The 19,487-nt window shown below is 43.2% G+C and overlaps 7 protein-coding genes and 1 non-coding gene across 8 annotated transcripts; 5 read left to right on the top strand and 3 right to left on the bottom strand.

Moving 5' to 3' along the window:
* Nucleotides 1–541: 541 nt before the first annotated feature.
* On the top strand, nt 542–1,942 carry O0I10_000817 (uncharacterized protein; the record flags this gene model as incomplete). The annotated part of the gene is made up of 7 exons (XM_058480921.1): nt 542–708; nt 766–832; nt 888–975; nt 1,031–1,378; nt 1,431–1,589; nt 1,643–1,731; nt 1,787–1,942. The coding sequence occupies 7 exons, from the start codon at nt 542–544 to the stop codon at nt 1,940–1,942; spliced, it is 1,074 nt and encodes a 357-aa protein (XP_058348485.1).
* Nucleotides 1,943–2,798: 856 nt separating this feature from the next.
* Nucleotides 2,799–3,797, bottom strand: O0I10_000816 (uncharacterized protein; the record flags this gene model as incomplete). Its single annotated transcript, XM_058480920.1, has 3 exons — nt 2,799–2,947; nt 3,007–3,159; nt 3,233–3,797. 3 exons carry the CDS (start codon nt 3,795–3,797, stop codon nt 2,799–2,801), a joined length of 867 nt encoding a protein of 288 aa, XP_058348484.1.
* A 2,271-nt stretch (nt 3,798–6,068) lies between these two features.
* Nucleotides 6,069–6,141, bottom strand: O0I10_000815. The gene has a single exon. It is a non-coding gene; the product is annotated as a tRNA-Arg (tRNA).
* Nucleotides 6,142–7,979: 1,838 nt separating this feature from the next.
* Nucleotides 7,980–8,204, top strand: O0I10_000814 (uncharacterized protein; the record flags this gene model as incomplete). Its single annotated transcript, XM_058480919.1, has 1 exon — nt 7,980–8,204. One exon carries the CDS (start codon nt 7,980–7,982, stop codon nt 8,202–8,204), a length of 225 nt encoding a protein of 74 aa, XP_058348483.1.
* A 2,621-nt stretch (nt 8,205–10,825) lies between these two features.
* On the top strand, nt 10,826–11,056 carry O0I10_000813 (uncharacterized protein; the record flags this gene model as incomplete). The annotated part of the gene is made up of 1 exon (XM_058480918.1): nt 10,826–11,056. The coding sequence occupies one exon, from the start codon at nt 10,826–10,828 to the stop codon at nt 11,054–11,056; it is 231 nt and encodes a 76-aa protein (XP_058348482.1).
* A 488-nt stretch (nt 11,057–11,544) lies between these two features.
* O0I10_000812 (uncharacterized protein) lies at nt 11,545–12,108 on the top strand (the record flags this gene model as incomplete). The annotated part of the gene is made up of 2 exons (XM_058480917.1): nt 11,545–11,583; nt 11,680–12,108. 2 exons carry the CDS (start codon nt 11,545–11,547, stop codon nt 12,106–12,108), a joined length of 468 nt encoding a protein of 155 aa, XP_058348481.1.
* A 2,533-nt stretch (nt 12,109–14,641) lies between these two features.
* Nucleotides 14,642–15,165, top strand: O0I10_000811 (uncharacterized protein; the record flags this gene model as incomplete). The annotated part of the gene is made up of 2 exons (XM_058480916.1): nt 14,642–14,940; nt 15,078–15,165. The coding sequence occupies 2 exons, from the start codon at nt 14,642–14,644 to the stop codon at nt 15,163–15,165; spliced, it is 387 nt and encodes a 128-aa protein (XP_058348480.1).
* A 2,345-nt stretch (nt 15,166–17,510) lies between these two features.
* Nucleotides 17,511–18,332, bottom strand: O0I10_000810 (uncharacterized protein; the record flags this gene model as incomplete). The annotated part of the gene is made up of 3 exons (XM_058480915.1): nt 17,511–18,045; nt 18,109–18,152; nt 18,312–18,332. 3 exons carry the CDS (start codon nt 18,330–18,332, stop codon nt 17,511–17,513), a joined length of 600 nt encoding a protein of 199 aa, XP_058348479.1.
* Between the last annotated feature and the right edge of the window lie 1,155 nt (nt 18,333–19,487).

The raw sequence follows: 19,487 nt of genomic DNA, 5'->3' as shown, positions 1-19,487 counted from the left end.
CACTACACTATTATTCCCTATATATACCGATACCACCACTCGCTCTTCATTTGTACATTTCTCTTTATATATATACTCCACCACCACTAGTTCGCATATCCTTGATCTTAGACTGAAGAAGAAGAAAAAAGAAAACTATGTGCATGTGCATCACCTACTACTATTTGTGTGCTGATTGATACCCGTTGAGTGACCAATGACCTAATGGATACGTTTGGAAACATCAAAACTACAGTTGTTGCATAAATCTTGTGTTACTAAAAGAGAAACGAGGCGGCCTTTCAACCTGGCAACAGCCATAGCAACCAGTCCACCCTCACTGCCTACTCGAGAAAAGTAGCATACATGCATGTCACGTGGTTACGCTGCAAAGGCCACCATTTTATTGATAGTTGTGTATGCTAGAATGGCGATATTGTATTGTCTACATACAACAATCTTTGAGTATCCTCATATTGGGAGCAGAGAATCATAGGACGCGCTCGTACAATTTTTCGTTGGTCTTGCTTTCCTTCCCGCTTTACACCCAACCAACAACCGAATGGATCAGGAAACAGCGAATGCACTCTTTGAGCATGGTGCATGTCTACTCTTCTTGGAAGCGCCACCCAATCTCGAATTTGGCATCGACTACAATGCATGGACAGTCGGTCCTCTTTTCAAAGGCGTCAAAATGATCCCACCAGGTCTCCATTTCGTTTATTTCTCGTAAGGCGCAATCGACTCTTTGCAATCGACTCTTGATAACACTTGCTTTGTGAGTAGAGTCATTAGCCGGGAAGGTATTCAAGGCATGCGAACTGGTTTCTTTCGTTACTTTGAATCCAAGGAGGTATGCATACATTGCATAAAGCTTTTAGTTGTCAATGCATTAACGTGTCAGATAGGTGCTCGTACGTGAATGGAACCCGCAAACCGAGGATCTTCGCGATGAAACAGAAATGGATCCTGATCAAGTAGAACGATACAAGATGAGTATGTATTGAAGGGGATTGTGTACGTATGATGATGTATTGACAAGCATTGGCAGACATACGAGATTTTGATCGCAACATGGGACCTTATCCATTGGATCCACCCACCTATTACCAACGATGGCAGAAATTAACGGGATACGTTACACCGGGATTGGTTCGACGCATTCTCCCCAACAATGGCAAGGTCTCCCATTTACCAAGTGCTCAATCAGATCAAAATGTCATGCAAGTCAAGGACAAGCGGATGGGAAGAACGATTGAAAAAGAAGAAGGCATGGAATTCACAGCATTTGATTTACGGCAATCCTTCCCAAAAGGTGCTTCGGGTCAGGAGGTAACACGATGGAGTCTTGACAAGTCATGGCTGGCCAACGACTTGCTCCAACGCGTGTACCATGATGGTAAGGAACAGCGATTTGTGAGTACGCTTTTGGGTAACAAGGGGTTTGCTAGATCATCACAGCATGCTTGGAGAAATGCAGCTTGCCTTTGTGTGTTTATTGATGGCTCAAAACTTTTCTGGTTTCAATCAATGGAAGCAATTCGTACACCTCTTTTGCTCTTGCCAAGACCTCGTTGAAAAGCGACCCGATATCTTTGTCGATTTTATTGGTGAGTTGTACATGTGTAAAGGAAGCGACATGATCTAACATGTACCATTCTAGATGTTCTTCAAGTACAATTGGATGAATGCCCAGAGGACTTTTTCAGAGACATCTTGTCAGAAAACAACTTTGTGTCGGTGATGCTCAAGGTAAGCTGTATTCATCCATCTTTAACACCTTTTAATAAACAACCTTTCCCACTAGAACCTCAAGGAGCACATACCTGCTACCAACCAAGACCTAATGGAGAAATTCGACAACCTCAAGCAGTTTCTTTCAAGGAGGTTCAATTGGGAAATACCTGAGAGTGATAGTGAAGAAGACGATGACGAGGATGCACCTACGATTGTAGAAATGTAATAAAGGTATACCTGACGATGATTTCAATCAGCTGCATGATGGCGTAAATGGGTCCTGAAATGTTTTTGATGTCCTTGTTTTCATGATTACACGTGGGAGAGGGAGAGAGATGCACGATCAACAGTATACTTGGTTGGGCGTTTTGTTTGGCAAGTCTTGACACATGACATGTTTTTCCCTTGATTACTCAAAAAGGATGAGAGCAAGTGCGTCACTGTTGTTGTTGGCCCAACAATAATCAAGAGACCATGCTAATTGGAATGGGACATGTACACACAACAAACAGAGCCAGTATCTCAATCATCACATTCGTAAACATGCGGGGATATCGGTTTCACAAGAACGCGTGTGATCTCTTGCAGATCCAATGGCCAGCAGCATTAGAGCAGATCATCATCATCATTATCATGTCGTACCCCCATCGCTTTGATAAAACATATTAGGCATTTTACTACTATCTTATCCGCACACATACACACACAATGAAATTGGCGTGGGAATGAGCATTCATTGTACATGTCGCCGTTGCTGTTGTTTTTGGTATGCAACATAAAAGAATAATGGAACATTCTCGTGGAAAGTATCGATAAATGACAACCCTGCCATTGGATACATGTCCCCTTGTCCTCACAACACCAACACCAACCCCTTGTACGATCCTGGATAGAAATAGATTGCTTTAATCAATCGTAAGAGGAGCGTCATAATACAATGGAGAGAATACACATAGGTTCATAGGAGGAAAAAGAAAAAGAGTGGATGGCGAGAGAGAGAGAGAAAAGAAAGAAGGATGGGAAGCATAAAAGCATAGAAAACATGGGCCGATTGAAAAAAGAAAAAAAGAGATACGGGGTCATCATTGAGAGCATGGACTTCCATGGCTAGTAACAGGACTTGCCAATGATGGTGGGGTAGTAGTCGGAACAAGAGGATAGATTGGATAGCTCAAAGGGTGGTCAACTGCTGCTGTCGTTACCGCTGCAAATGTTCTACACGATAATTGATCTACCACATGTTTGTTAAATCACAATACAAATCACTCTTTCCTTTATCTACACCCTTACCTGTTACGCTAGGCATTGCCTCCTTTGGAGTAATATTGCCCTCAGCTGGAGGAGGTGGTGGGGTAGCTGGTGGCGAAATGTTTCTGATATTTGTGGACCATGGCATGACCTTCAAGGATGGACAACTGGTTTGTTTCACGATCGGCTTGTGTTCTATTTTTTCTTCTTTTAGCATGCGTGCCGCTGCTTGCTAGCTACTACCCATTATTCTATCCATGGTTCTTACGTGTCGTTGTTGTTGTTGTTGTTGGCAATGAATCATGATGGCGATGACGAGTCGTCTTTTCTAAAGCTGCATCATCCGCCGCCCATCCCATCATGACCGCTGTTTGCTTGCTGATATGATGATGCGATCTTTTCTTGGTAGGTCGATGGATACATTGGATACGATTGGTGGCACAATAAGCACAAGGCTGCCCACCATCGCATTTGGTTTTTCGACGACGACACGTCTCGCATGCTGAACCAGAACTAAGACGTCGTGGGACATGCTGAATGTTTGAAAAGGCAAGCTTGGATGAGTAACGTTGTTGTTGATAATAGGGATGATGATGGTGCGGTTGTTGATGGTATTCTGGGAAAAACGCCACACGCCATGGTTTGGTATTGCTGCTATGGTTCGATAATAACGAATCGTGATGGTGCGATTGTTGTTGTGCAGCGATACAATATTGACATTGCATTTGACCCGTACAATGGCGCGTCTTGTAAACACATGGCGATGGATTGTTGCTGCTACTATAGTCGCATGGGCCCGAAAAAGATTGAGAAAAGGTAGACAATTGGGTCATGCGATATTGTTGATACTTTAAAGAAAAAGAATGGCTCAGAAAAAAAGAGACAAGGCCGTGAGGATGAAAGCCATTTAAAAGCAACAAAAAAGATTTATGTTTACGGGAGAGCACCCTCCGAGCCGAAATGAGCAACTATTCCTTATCCACACATGCTCCTTTCCCAACATTGTCAAAAGACCTAAAACAGCAAGGTCGATCAATCGGTGGTACAATATGCCCCTTGATCCTGGTAGTCGTATACTCCACGTGGAGATGCTGCACTTTTTGAAACACATTTCCTCTCTAAACAACCCGCCTCATTTCCCCACAACCAACCAAGCGCCGTTTCCATTTCAATTGCCACCATCTTGCCGTTACACCACATCTTGGCAATGATGGTTTATTCATTACTTGATTATGCGACACCCACGGAGATGGTGCCATGTGCTTGTTTGCATTGATTGACGATCCACATACTTTCGATTTCACGATCTAGTGGATCGTCATGCTCCAAAAAGATTGTGTAGTACAAAAAAAGTGCATCCGGATTTTCGGAATATTGGATTCCTCCCTCCCAACCACTACCTGGTTACCATAGCCCCAATGTATCGCTGCTGATACGGTTGCATAGCAACGAGAGCCATTGATGTTTTTATTGTCGTCATGCAAGTTGCATGGTTGGCGTTTTAGATTTCCAGCTCCGGAGTAGAAAGAGATGAGCACCTATGAGTACGTGATCCGCCATACTGCATGATTTGACTTTACATCATTACAAGAGCCATCTAGCACAATGACAACCAAGACAATCACGGCAGAAAAATGAAAAAGGATGATGAATGACCATGCCTAAAGATCAGCTCTAATTCACAAAGTTGCAAAAAGGGCTATTCATGATACGCACACAGGCTTTGCACTTGACAGTGTAAGCAATCAAAGAGTAATCCGATGGAAGAAAGAGATGTGTAGGAGGAAAATGATGGGCAACACCCTTGTTTATATGCGCATGGTGGGCGTGCGAACTTTGTAAAATGACCCATAAGATAAAGAAGCTTATTTATCAAAGGAGCGTACAGCATGTTTTTGCATTCGAGCACGCATAATCCGCCGTTTGACCACTGCTATCTTGCTGCATGATTACATAAGAACATCGCTTGATGTCCTTGGTACCTCAAAAGCTTTACAACATGTCATGGGAAAAGAGCAACTACCCCTTTGTCCCTGCTATAGCAGTGCTCGATTACGCTTATTACTATGGTGCCTGCAAACGTGAATTAATGCTACCAAGATAGATGCCATCATCGATCGAATCCACCGCCTATGACTTTGTACCATGATAGGATGATGTAGCGAGCGGAAATGGCTGAGATGAATGAGGAGCTGCAATCGAGTAGGACCCTTAGATTGAGTCTGGGTGGTGGACGCATGATACCAATTCATAAACAGGTCCATCTATAAAGCTACGTACGAATAAATCAAGCAGCGTGTCTAAGGCGAGGAACAAACAAGCACATGTCCATCATGGAAATTTCCTCTATGATGAACGATAAGGAACACCAATGATATAAAAGGGGCGAGGCACGGAGTATGACCATGTATGGATATCATCCAAAGCAATTAAGGGTTGTGCTGTATTAACACCGGTTCCCTTGCTCCGCACGAGCAAATCGGATTGAGTAGACTAGAATGACCAAATGGGGGTTGCTCAATTACCTGTGCACACATCCGCTTATTAAGGCAAGGACATTGAAGAAGCCACGTGTATATAAAGACTCATGTCAATGCTACTTGCATTTAAATTGAGATTACCTCTATACATGAAATAGCTAAATTCATTCATGGCATTAGTACATGGCTATTTGAGATTATCGACAACAGCAAACAGGCTTCCAAAGTTGTGCAATCAATGTTTGAAGGCGAAACATCCGATCAAGGATCGATACCCACTTTACGTCTACATCTTTTTCTTTTAGGCAAAGATAAGAATCACACCTAGGACTGCAGTAATGCTATTTCCAATCGATAGAGCTCGTTTGTGATAGAGTAAGACCATCACAACATATAGCCTTGAGTAGATGCTGTAATCTCCCCCATATGGTACTTTTTTGCAGATGGCCATCATAAATGCTTAGTCTGACATTCTAAATATCACAAAACAACATAGAATAACAACCAGCAAAAGAAAAGGCATTGACTATAGCATAGCTTTAGGCTGATTTCCCCCGCCAAGCCAAAAATCTCATTTCTCATCATCCAAAACAAAAAGTAATCAGTTTTTTCAACTTTACAAGTCGAAGATGATGGGACTCGAACCCACAATCTCCAGATTCGAAGTCTGGCGCCTTATCCATTAGGCCACATCTCCGTCTTATGTCTTTTTCTGGTTCAGAAACATCATAAACATCAAAATTTCCATATAAATCAAGAAAAAAATGGTCAAGAAGTGATCGTACCGAAATAAAACGAGTTGCATAATGCAGCGGAGCACCTGCTGAATCGAATGATCAACGCGGCAATGTTTTTTGGGAGCTCAATGTTGAGCAATTTTGGATGAAAGGGTAATCATTTGTTGGTTTAGGGGACCGATGGTATGTGAAGCACAGCTGTTCGGAGGTAGAAGGTGACCACATCTCCGCCGGAGCCAAGCTCAACTTTGTAGAGGTATAAGGTACCAAAAATACCTATGGTAGCATTGGTATTGAATAGAGCCCATTATCAGCACCCAAGTGAGTATGATTCTAAAACAATCTTTTCGCATGCTTTGATATGACCTTTCAATGTTATTATCTTTGCATACCATTTTACCACAGCTTTTTGTGCAATCGTGCCAAAAGATGTGCAGCTGTATATGTATACCCTGGCACATCATGTACGAGCATCCCATAAAGCTTCAAGATTAATCATCTTTTTCAGAAATAATGGCGATTTCAGCGTGCATTCATCACTTTGTATCATTCACGCTCTATCACATCATGCTGTTGTTGTCATCTTTGACATCACGCAATAATAAAAACGACCGTGATTAACCCATGGACATTCAATCACACTAAGGCTCTATGTAAAAGATACCCATCAAGCATCAATCTATCAGCTTATCACCATTCTCATCACTCTTTGTGGTCACAGTGTGGTGTCCGGTGATAATTCAGGAAGGCTTACGTCCAAAAAGGGAACATGTTTTGTTACATCAACCATCATGAAAAGTATAAAAGACCTCCATAACCTCCATGAATAAAGGCATCAATCATATCAAAGGTCTCACCGTATTCTTTTTGTTATCCATTTTTATCTGAGCACATCACACACAGAATACCCACGCCCAACATGCAAATATAAACAAGAAGAATGTTGCCGCCCATCGCTTTTCTCACACACAACTCTTTCTTCCCATTATATCACTCTTTGGTTGGTAACACCTTCAAAATCCCTTGGTAAGTGTCTTGGTTGAGAGGTCTTTTTGTGAGTGATCCATGTGCTAGTATTCATGATCATCGTTAGTCTTTCATTGTTATTCTACTTCCGTTGTCCTTGTTGTCATTATGATATTTGGCTCTTTGACAATGTAAGACTTAATCATCTCACTTGATGAACCATGTATTTATATACATATTATGTCCTTTTGATGTAGCTCTGTACCTCGCGAAATGTACACGAAAAGATGGATTAGACGGCATAGTGTACTACAGCCCGCAAGGAGGATGATCCATAACGTTTCCTCCTTTCAAACCCACTTCTCAAATCTTTCTCTATCACCATTTTTCCATTCAACTCAATTGTAAACCTTTCCCCTGCCTGACTCGGCATCAACCCCAATGCCACTGACAACAATTATATGCCCGGGCAAATGGTGTGGAAGACATCCGGGGAATAAGAAGTACGAATACGCGGATTTTGCAGTGCTAGGTACAAGATTTCCACTAAGCAGGAACGGCAACAATATGCTGCTTTAAGAAACGGGCGTTGCAAGCGTGGTACACTATGCATCAAGGTCCCAGTGTGATGGGCACGGATGGATGTGCCCATTTCAATGTCAAGGTTGGGGATCACATCTTCAGACACAAAGGACGGCATCACAGTAGGGGCTAGGCTTGCAGGCCAAGTTGTATACCTACATTACGAGCCAAGCAAGAGCACAGATTATTGGTAAGTTGGCCTTTTTATCCTTTTACAATCAAGTTTTATTAACACGCTTTATAGTTCGTCATGGATGAAGATGATGAACTTTTACCAAGTGCAGCAAACCCGATCATGATACATGCCTATGCACTCAAACACCGTTTTTACCCGTACTACCAAGTCATGCGAAACACCTCCAAGATGCATGGTATCAAAGAAAAAGTCCTTAAAGACGATACCGAGTTTGAGTGGGACAACGTTATTATCACTTTCTCGTGGATCATTGTTCAGCAGGGCCTTTGCAAATGTTAACATAAGATTGGTCCAAGCTTCCTTTTCTTCCTACGTTGTCTCATCTTCTCGAGGGAAGGGCCTTTGCAAACGCTAACACAAGATTCGTCCAAGCTTCCTTTTCTTGCTACGCTCTCACTCTTCTCGTGGAGACTTTTATAAACACGAGGACATCCTCAATAAGGCGTGCTTACACAAGTACCATCGAAATCTGAAAAGCTCAAGCAGCCATTGTTATCCAAGTTCCAGAAGAGGATCCTCCAGAGATCAAGACACCACTAGCACCCCCCCCGAAGGCTGTCACCGATACATCACCCCTAATACTTTCATGGCCAGCACCCACCATGCCATCCATACAAGGATCATCATCATTATCTCATCAAGCTGGATCTTCTCATCAAGCTGGGTGTCGTATTTCAAGTATCATTACGCCCATGGATCATCACCAAACACAAGACCACAAGCAAAGGTGCCACCACGCTTACGCCCTCATCACAAGGAGAACGCCATCACCAGCATCCATACACATACATACGCCATCCACTACCCTATGTTTAGCCGAGATCCTTATATGTACATCCCGTCTCCTTATAGCACCATTACACAAGTATCATAGAAACGTATATAAGACATGTTGCAATTGTAGCTGTAAACGACACTTGAATATATATCGATTCTCAACGTATTCTTTCATTGTCTCTTTTTATTGAAATATCTCACTGGGTCTTCTGGTACATTTTCGCCATAGTATTCTCCATGTTTCTCAAATGGGAATTGCTACGCGCGCACCAAAATTCGACCTCGCGCGCACCAAAAAAGTAGGCATGGTAGTAACGTAACCCAGCAACCAACCAAATAAACATGTCTCTCATCAATCCTCAATGACCATGCGCGCACCACTTTTGCTATCCCATGTCACCTGCATTCATCCACCATTGACCATGAGTGCACCAATTTCAATCCATCATCTCACACATTATTACGTATATTATCGCTTCATCCAACCCGCTTGCACCATCACTCTTTTAATTAACAATGCTTTAATCGATTGTGTGTTGTATTCTATGGTGAGCTTTCAGCCATTATGTGCATAGTAGGAAACAGATTGCACAAGAAGTGATAATATACGTAATAATGTGTGAGACGATGGAGTAAAATTGGATCACTTGGTTGTTTTCTGCATTGAAGGAGGATTGCAAATTTGAAGGGTGGAAAGCGAGATAAGGTTGATACGCTGATATCATGTTTGGTAGGGGTTACACAGTAGGTTACACAAGTTGGTTCAGGGGTGAAGTTGCATAATAACTCATGGATTGATGCAATGCGCACAGACCTAATAGCTTAATTACGAGGGCTGTTCTCAATTGAAGTCTTGAGCAGTGATCATTCTTATTGAGCTAAGAGTATAGGATATTGTTGAGGGTACGTATAAACAGTAATAGCTGTAGCATGCGGGGTGGCATGGAGTGCACGAATTGGAGCGAGCAGGAGGAACACAGAGGCCACTCTTCTTCATTTCCACTTCACAAAAAGGTAAGCTTGTCTCCATTTACAAACTACAACGCGTTAATTGCTGGCATTCCTTCCAATGTACAGCATTCATTGGGGTGAACATGTGGTCAATGGCGACACATTCCAGTTGCAGACATTCAACAACAAGTAAACTCGCGATCTGCCCATGACTCAAGCTTCCATTGCAATACAACATGTACGTTCAATCGCTGCATTACTTTATTATTCAAGTTGGGCATTGAGGTACTAAAGTTCACGTGTAGTTTGCTGTTCTCTCGTTTATACAAGATCCAAAGGGGGCATCGTGTGTCCTGTGTATTCTTTTCATGGTTGCCATCAAGGAGAGGTCCCAACACAGTGTTACTTTGGGTATGTCGACATGAAAAGCAAATGCTATCCTTGTTATCTTACATTGCTTTTATGGTAGGTTGAACATGTTGGATGATGATGCGTCTGGCAGCAACAAGATGCGGATCTCAAAGCAAGAACGCTGTACGTTGGCTCAATGGTATGCATGGATGGCATTGGATGTACAAAGCAAAACCTGTTAATTAACGAGACTTACAGTGAAACAGCAGCAAGACAATATGGATGACGTGGAGATACGGCTTTATTTGATGCATTGATGCTATTGAGAAATACCACAAGGTAAGAGTGTTCATTGTGGGATTGGTTGGAGTCAAATGGACTCATCAAACACCATATAGTGGCAGAGTCTCTTTCGGCGACACTATTATGATCACGGCTGCACGTCAAGGATGTCATTGTATAGTACTATGCTCTCCTGGGGAATTTTGGCCCGGAAACAGTGTGACTCAAGATGCGATGGCAAGGCCAATTTGAAAATGCATCCGCTGTGCACACGGCCTCCATCCAAGTGCGGCTATTGATTTCCTTGCCTACAGAGAGAAGGTGGATATCTCTTATGATGCCAATTTCAGGATCCAATGAGAGTATGGTACATATGGTGGCATACCTTGGCACTGCAGGTTGATTATTGTATTGCCTTCGGATGGTGTATTTGGTTGCAATTCCTTGTGATCACCATGGTTCAGGGCGTCGTGTATCTTCCTTACCGAGTTGTCCACAATGAGAGTTCTCAAGACGTCTTTACATTGCTTCTTTTGCGTATGCTGACAACAAAAGCGTGTGGGTTGGTTTTACTTGTTATCTCACATTGCGTTTATGGTAGGTTGAACATGTTGGATGATGGTAGCTCTGGCAGCAACAGGATGCGGATCTCAAAGCAAGAATGCTGTATGGTTGGCTCAATGGTATGCATGGATGGTATTGGATTTACAAAGCGAAACCTGTTAATTAACGAGACTTACAGTGAAACGGCAGCAAGACAATATGGATGACATGGAGATACGGCTTTATTTGAGGCAATGATGCTATTGAGGAATACCACAAGGTAAAGTGTCCATTATGGAATTTGTCCCTTCAAGTGTGCTTACGAAAGAAATATTAGGTCAGGCTCTGGTTGGGCGATTATTTTAATCAATCAGCACGTCGAGGATGTCATTGTATAGTACTGTGCTCTCCTGGGGAATTTTGGCCCGGAAACAGTGTGACTCAAGATGCGATGGCAAGGCCAATTTGAAAAGGCATCCGCTGTGCACACGGCCTCCATCCAAGTGCGGCTATTGATTTCCTTGCCTACAGAGAGAAGGTGGATATCTCTTATGATGCCAATTTCAGGATCCAATGAGAGTATGGTACATATGGTGGCATACCTTGGCACTGCAGGTTGATTATTGTATTGCCTTCGGATGGTGTATTTGGTTGCAATTCCTTGTGATCACCATGGTTCAGGGCGTCGTGTGCCTTCCTTACCGAGTTGTCCACAATGAGAGTTCTCAAGACGTCTTCGCATTGCCTCTTTTGGGTATGGTGACAACAAAAGCGTGTGGATTGGGTTTGCTTCTTATCTCACATTGCGTTTATGGTAGGTGAACATATTGGATGATGGTACCTCTGGCAGCAACAGGATACGGATCTCAAAGCAAGAATGCTGTATGGTTGGCTCAATGGTATGCGTGGTATTGGATCTACAGAGCGAAACCTGTTAATTAACGAGACTTACAATGAAACAGCAGCAGCACATACTGGATCGGATGGATACAAGGTTATTTGCAAGCATCAATGGAATGGTATTGGGAATACCTCAAGGTACAGTGCATCATTGTGGGATTGGTTGGATTCAAGTGGACTTACCAAACACCATACAGTGGCAGATCCTCTTTCGGCGATACTATTATTATCAAGGCTGCACGTCAAGGACGTCATTGTACTACACTTTCCTGTGGAGCTCTACATATTGTGCCCGGGGACAGCGCGACTCATGTTGCGGCCTCAGGGATTTAAAAATGCATCCTCTGTTCGCACGGCTCCATCGTTTTACGGCTATTGATCTCCTTGCCTTTAGAGAGAAGATGGTATCTCTATTGATGCACTTCATCGCGTCGATCCACTGGAGAGCACTGGTACAATGACGTTTCTTTGGCTGTGCGCTTTTATTATTGCTTTACATCCTGATGGCCTATTTGGTTCCAAGTCTGCGGGTGATGATTGCGTGATTCAGGTATGTATGACTCTCATGCTTTTTGGAGAGCTTTGCTGAAACGCCTACCATTATTTAGAGGGACCATTAACCTTTATTGCGTCTCGGGTGGTTGGTTACCAAGCAACGGGCGATTTCTCTGGAGAATGTCAGCCACGTCTTTCATGAGTGGATTGTATCAGCAACAAGCAACAGCATCCATATCGTTGGTTCCATATCAAGCTTTATTCCATCATCTGGTTCTTCTCGTTATCGGCAATTCGGTGGGCATCCTGAAATGAAGGTCTCTTATCGATTGATCACATCAGCAGCAAGGAACAACTTGTGTATCTTTTGATATCAGCAACCTTTCTATCTCTTGGTGGTTCTGGTTATTGGCGATTCCTTTGATGGATCTCTATAACTATACGTGTCTTATGGATGGATCATGTCATCAACAAGCGATGAGAGTCCGCGTTGACATCTTTGGTGTTACCAAGGGCATTTATGCATCTCCTCAAGGCATTCATCGTCAAGCTGCATTCGATTTCCAATGAAAAACGATTGCCATTCACATCGCTCTTTAGCCATATGTACGTCACTCCGCAGCTAGGATCTGGTTTGGGCTTTTCGATGCACAATGCTTTCTCGATTTGCATGTGGTCTTGGGCAGCAAGGATTGTCTCGTTGTCTCTCTTTGTAAGGGCTCTTCGGCATCATGTAAGTATGCTATCTTTGGTGGTATCAATATTATTCAACCTTCTCACTGCATATGCCCATAAAGTATTAACGTTCCATGGCTTTCAAGCCGAGTACCACCGTAGCGGGTCTTATCAACAAGCGGACGATTGCAAAGGACCGGCTGGATTTGGATAATCATCAGGATTGCGTGCATATGACTATCATTGGTAACTGATGATCCGTTCTTTCTACAATGCCTACCAACATCCTCTTTTACTATAGTGTGCGGACTATTCAGCAAGCTACTTGTATCGTGGTCATTTGGGGTTATCATGGATGCAGCTGTCATTGGATGTCAACATCTTTTCGTGCATATGGATATCATTGGTAAATGGTGATCTGTTCGTTTCTTCAACGCCTGCTAACCTCCTCTTTTATTATAGTATGTGGTCTATTCAGCAAGCCATTTGTCTTCTGGTTCTTTGGGTTATCATGGATGCAGCTGTCATTGGATGTCGACATGTTTTCGTGCGTATGGCTATCATTGGTAATTGCTGATCCATTCGTTCTACAACGCCTGCCAACCTCCGCTTTTATCTTAGCATGTGGTCTATTCAGCAAGCTTCTTGTCTTCTGGTGCATTGGGATTTCTATGGATGCAGCTGTCATTGGTAAATAATGTTCCATTCTTTCTTTCAATGCCTACTAACACCCTCTTTCATGTGGGTTATTCAGCGAGCTACTTGTCTTGTTCCCTTTGGATTCTTGATGGATGCAGCTATCATTGGATGTCGACAGGGTTTTATTCATATGGCTTTCATTGGTAAATAGTGGATGACCCGTTTTTTGGCTCTGATCCCAACCAACCCCCTCTTTTATTATAGTTTGTGTGCTATTCAGCAAACTACTTGTATTTTGGTCCTTTGGAATATTCATGGATGCAACTGTCATTGCTAAATATCGTTCCATGGATTCGGGAAACTGTTTACCGTGCATCCTTCATAGGTGAATCATGTCAGGGTCAAAGAGCAACGTCGACAGCATCCTTCAGTGTCAGCTTGCCTTATTACATCGTTCGATGGTTTTCGTTACTGTACCACCTATTGGACACTTCCTTTTATAAGCATCTGCAGCGGCAAGGCAACAAGTTCTATACCTTTTGGTGTCGCCAAGTTTTATCTCGTCTTATTGTGGTCCTAGTTGTTGACAACCCTTTCAATGGATATCCTGCTACGCATGCCTGTTATCGGTGGATCATATCAGCTACAAGCAAGAAGCAGCAATGAGCAACAGAGCCCACATCTTTAGTGTAAACAACATTTATTTGATCCTCTGGTGTTCTCGTTATTGGCCAATTGATTTCAAGAGCCCTCTTCACCGCACGTATCTTATGGATGTATCACATCAGCAACAAACAACAATGTTACGTGTCCTTTTCGTGCTGTCAAGGTGTATACTTCTCTCATGGCATTCATCACTAAGTATCGCTTGGAGAAACGGCTATCAGAATTAGTCACTGTGTCGACATCTCTACAGCAAGGAAATGTGTTCTGATTACTGGGTGGCATCAAATATCGTGGATTCTCATATGAAACCGGCTAAGTATTGTTACTATTACCTCAAAGATAAATTGGTGATATGCAGTTTTATAGGCCCATCATTCCATCAAGCTATAATTTCGCATGCTCTTTGGTGCCATCAAAGTCTCTCCTTACAACTGTCAATGGCGAATCCTATGGAATTGGAAGACGAAGATCAACATTTGAATTTGGGTGGGTGTTTCAGAAGCAAGCAAGCGATCTCTATCTTATACCTTGTGGTTGTCAAGGATACCGTTTCCATGGTTTTGGAAATCAGCTACCTGCAAGTCGTCTCTTTATCGGTGGATCTTCAGAGCAATGTTTTTATCGGTGCCATGGCGGATCTCATTCCTCAAGTACTTGTATGGATACCTTGGACGTTCTCTTGCAAGTCAATATCCTCGCGTATGCTATTTCATCAAGGCCGGATTTATTTGTTGCAGTACATGATGTGTCTCTCTGATGACGCCAACCCAAAAAGGTCGCTTGATGGCAGCAACTACTGATATGGCGGATGTTTATTTGCTATGGGTAGAACGGGATGGTGCCTTGCTCATTTGTGTAAAGCATCGTTGGCAGCTATGATTTACATGCGACAGTGTGGTCAGCCCTATCTTGGCCCTATCAAGTGCATTTGAGGATTACTGCCTTAGCCGTTGGAAGTTAGACTGTTACTCAGTGGCCTTGTGGTAGATATGGGATCATGTATTGCTTTTCGCTCTTATGGGTCGGCCTCTGTGGGCGTGGGATGCTATCCTTTTATCAGACCGAACATGTTGGCTCGAGCAGTACCTATAGAAGATGCTGTTGTTTACAATGGCAGCCCCCGTTATCCGGCTTGGTGCACCGTAGGGGAGAGGGTGACGGCAAAGCCTTCGCGTGGCCATCCTTGTCAGTACATGGGTTTCCATGGAAGCTAATTTACCACCTTATCATTTATATATTTTTACGCATTCGTGAGCATCACTAACAGTACTCTAATAGCTATATCAACAAGTGGCCAAAAGGTACAGGCTGGGAGTCGAACCCAATGAGAGATGATGCCCAAAGTTGCACTACCTGACCAAGAACCTATTCAATAATAGCAGCATTCATTATTACAATAAACGCCTTTTCCATTGTCTTTGTTCATTCACATAAAGACCTTTGTTGTTAGGTTGCTGGAAACCGAAAACCATGGTGTAGTATGGTTGAGCCGAAACAAAACGCCAAACCAGCCAACGTCTTGAAACCAAACTTGCCCTCTATACAAGCTGACGCGTCAATGGAACCAATTCGGTTGCAACATTGGACTCTGAATGTACCTGTTGACACCAAGCGTAGAGCGGGAATAGCAACGAGCAAAAGGAAGCAACAATATCGCCATGGCAACCACCAACCACCAACCACACTCATTCCTCAGCACTTGGACACACTCACACTCCCTGACAGTGCATGTTCAGAACTACATTAACACCTCACAGCCAACAAGAGCACTTTTTTATAATACATTACCTTGATCGAGATGTCGTGAATGGAATAAGGAAAGGTGGGAGAAAAAGAAGAGAAGCGTTGTCTCAAGTCGTGGAGCTACCGGCCCCCCAGTTTAAATCCCCTACTGCTATTACACTGAGGCCGCTCATCAATTACCCTATACACACCATCCACCCATCGTCGTCATCACCCTCACGATAGACAATAGGTACACGTAAATAAAAGAAATGATGATCCTCACGTATAGTAAAAGGGTGTGTGCCATTTTACACTTTACATGATAATGATGATCCAACAACAGCCATTGCCTTACTACCAGGTTAGCTCGAATCATGAAAGTTAAATGATGGGCATGCTAGGCTGGAGCAGGACAATCGTTCGTATGCATTGGATTGGACAACAATGGAGAATGGGAGGATTAAGGATATTAGCTGGCATTTTGAACTATTCCTAAATAGTGTACAAGAATCATGCATCGTCTGTGCTGAATGACTCAAGTTACACAAACACGCCCTCTGCATCTTTTGCTCTTATAGTCATACTACTTTACATTAAACAAAGACCACTTCTCATATAGCATCACGCTTACAAACATAAAGGTGCCTGTATCTCCAAACCTTACAATCAAACGTGGGCTCTTTAGTAGATCAACGTGCTTGTCGGGGTCAAAGGAATCTTGTGTCAAAGTATGAAGTTCATCGTGGGCGATCCCAGATTTCGCAATGTCGCCACCAGCCAAACTGGATCTGGGGGTTGACCTCTTCGACGACGACGACCAAAAAAATATTTTGGAGGGCTAGTTGCGACATTGAACGTGAAACTTTCACACAAGGTGCTGTTGGCCAAGCCGAGCCCATTGCTCTATTAAAAACCCCACGTTTCATTGTAAAGTTTGGAGAAACAGGCACGTTTATGCTTTACCTATGCTGTAAGCGTAATGGAGTTGCTTTTTCCTAGTGGATGGTGTCGGCTGCATTAACTGAAAGATGAAGAGCTGAGTGAAATGTCACGTGGTAGTTACACAGACACGTCGTTGACAGGTTGCTACACAAATGGATGATGATGATGATTGCCTTTTGTGAAGGTACGTAAGTAAACAGCATCCAATGATGAAGGTGTGTCAAGGTATGCATAACATTTGCATGTAGAAGAAAGTCGAGCTGCATAAACCAATTTGTATATGTAAAAAGATACGTATACATATTGAATGGGTCACTCATCGTGACACTCAATGGAGAGATCTCTTTACTTTTTCTCTTCTCAAGCTCATCCCACTTCCCACTCCTCCTTATTGTATCACAAAAGCCATGTACTTCTTGCATGACCGATAACCGGACCACCTTTATTATCCCATCTTCGAAGCAATAGTATGTAATCCACAAGCTAGCAACCTCCAACAAGCGTGTAATAAATAAACAATGCTTTATTTCATCTAGCTATCTTGCTACATTGCCACCACCATCCTCGTAGTCGTCGTCCGTCATCATTCGTACTCGCCAGCAGGCATCAATCTCATCCGTCACCCAATATCAATAATTCTTATTCTGCTACTCTGAGCTCCACATTAAGCACGGGAGCGGCCTGGGCGGGGACAGTTGCAATCCATGCTATGGTATTCGCGTCCGGGACCTTTTGCTTTGCCCAACCAAACTTGTCAAAACACAACTTGTTCAATGACTGTGGTTTCTTGCTGTCTCTGATATTGTAATATGGCTTCAAATCCTGCTCAGTGAAATGGTACTCTTGAACAACCACCGCAAAATTGGTCCAAAACTCATGCACGTTAGGGTGTTGCGCCATGGTTTCACCAGCATAGTCCAATAGTACCTCTGTGTCTGCTGGGCTGTTCAGATGATATTCTCTCCACCATTCAATGAAGGGCTCGACGTTGGTGGTTGTGTAAGCGCCTTTTTGGGAAGAGATACAGGTTTTAAGCTTGCTTGGATCGACATTGAAATTATTTTCTGGGCCTGGGACTGGTCCTTCAGCGTCATACTGCCCAATTGTCCAGATGTGCTTGTTGTTGTCGATTCGTCGGCTCTTGAACACATTATCAAATTGCTCTTTGACTTGTCTATGTAAGAAAAGAAAACATCAGCGCTTGTATAAAGATCCTCAAAGATAGACTACCACTTACCGCAAGCCTCTTGTTGCTGAAAATGTTTGATGTCGCCACACTTTCTTGGATGGTACGATGGAGCCGATTCAGATTGTGCAATGAGTCAAGAGGGGGAGACAAAAAAGAAAAAGGAGCGCGAAGAAGGAAAAGAAAAGGAAGCATGCGTTAAAGGAAAAGAGAGTGAAGAGCCAACGGAGGTGAAGGAGTTATTGGAAAAATACCATGGTTGCTTTGTGGAGCATGCTGGATTGGGACGTGTTCTATACAAGCTAACACGTCAATGGAACAAGTTTGCTGCAACATTGGACTCTGAATGTACCTGTTGACACCAAGTATAGAGTGGGAATAGCAACGATATCGCCATGGCAACCACCAACCACCAACCACGCTCATTCCTTAGCACTTGGACACGGCTCACTCCCTGACAATGCATGTTCAGAACTACATTAACACCTCACAGCCAACAAGAGCACTCTTTTATAATACATTACCTTGATCGGGATGTCGTGAATGGGGATAAAAGTAGAGGAGGGAGAAAGAGAAGAGAAAGCGTTGTCTCAAGTCGTGGAGCCACCGTCCCCAAGTTTAACCCCCCTACTGCTATTACAATGAGGCCACTCAATTACCCCACACACCATCCACCCAAACACACAATCACCCATCATTATCATCACCATCACGATAGATAATGAGTACACGTAAATAAAAGAAATGATCCTCACGTACAGCAAAAGGGTGTGTATCATTTTACACTTTACATGATAATGATGATCCAACAACAGCCATTGCCTTACTACCATGTCAGTTCGAATCAAGAAAGTTGAATGATGGGAATGATGGGCTGGAGCAGGACAATCGTTCGTGTGCATTGGATTGGACAACAAAGGCGAACGGGATGAAGGGGCTATTAGCTGGCAGTTTACAAATAACTTTGCAAAATGATTTTTCTCATATTAGGCGATACTTCTGTGTTTGAGCGTTTTTCAGTCAAATCCTCTCGGATCATGGAAGTTGAAGGATGGGGATGATGGGCTGGAGCAGGACAATCGTTCGTGTGAATTGGATTGGACAACAAAGGTGAATGGAAGGAATGGGCTATTAGCCGGCAGGTTACAAATAACTTACCAATTTGATTCTTCTGATATTGGATGATGTTTCTGTGTTTGAGCATTTTTCAGCCAAATCTCATCGGATCAAGAAAGTTGAATGATGGGCGTGCTGGGCTGGAGCAGGACAATCGTTCGTATGCATTGGCTTGGGCAACAATGGAGAATGGGGAGGACTAGGTTATTAGCTGGCATTTTGAACTATTCCTAAATAGTGTACAAGAATCATGCATCGCCTGTGCTGAATGACTCAAGTTACACAAACACGCCCTCTGCATCTTTTGCTCTATT

Source organism: Lichtheimia ornata, assembly GCF_029851405.1.
Source record: "Lichtheimia ornata isolate CBS 291.66 chromosome Unknown scaffold00002, whole genome shotgun sequence".
NCBI lineage: Eukaryota > Fungi > Mucoromycota > Mucoromycetes > Mucorales > Lichtheimiaceae > Lichtheimia > Lichtheimia ornata.
The sequence above is the reverse complement of the archived record's forward strand: the minus strand, read 5'-3'. Positions and strand labels throughout refer to the sequence as shown.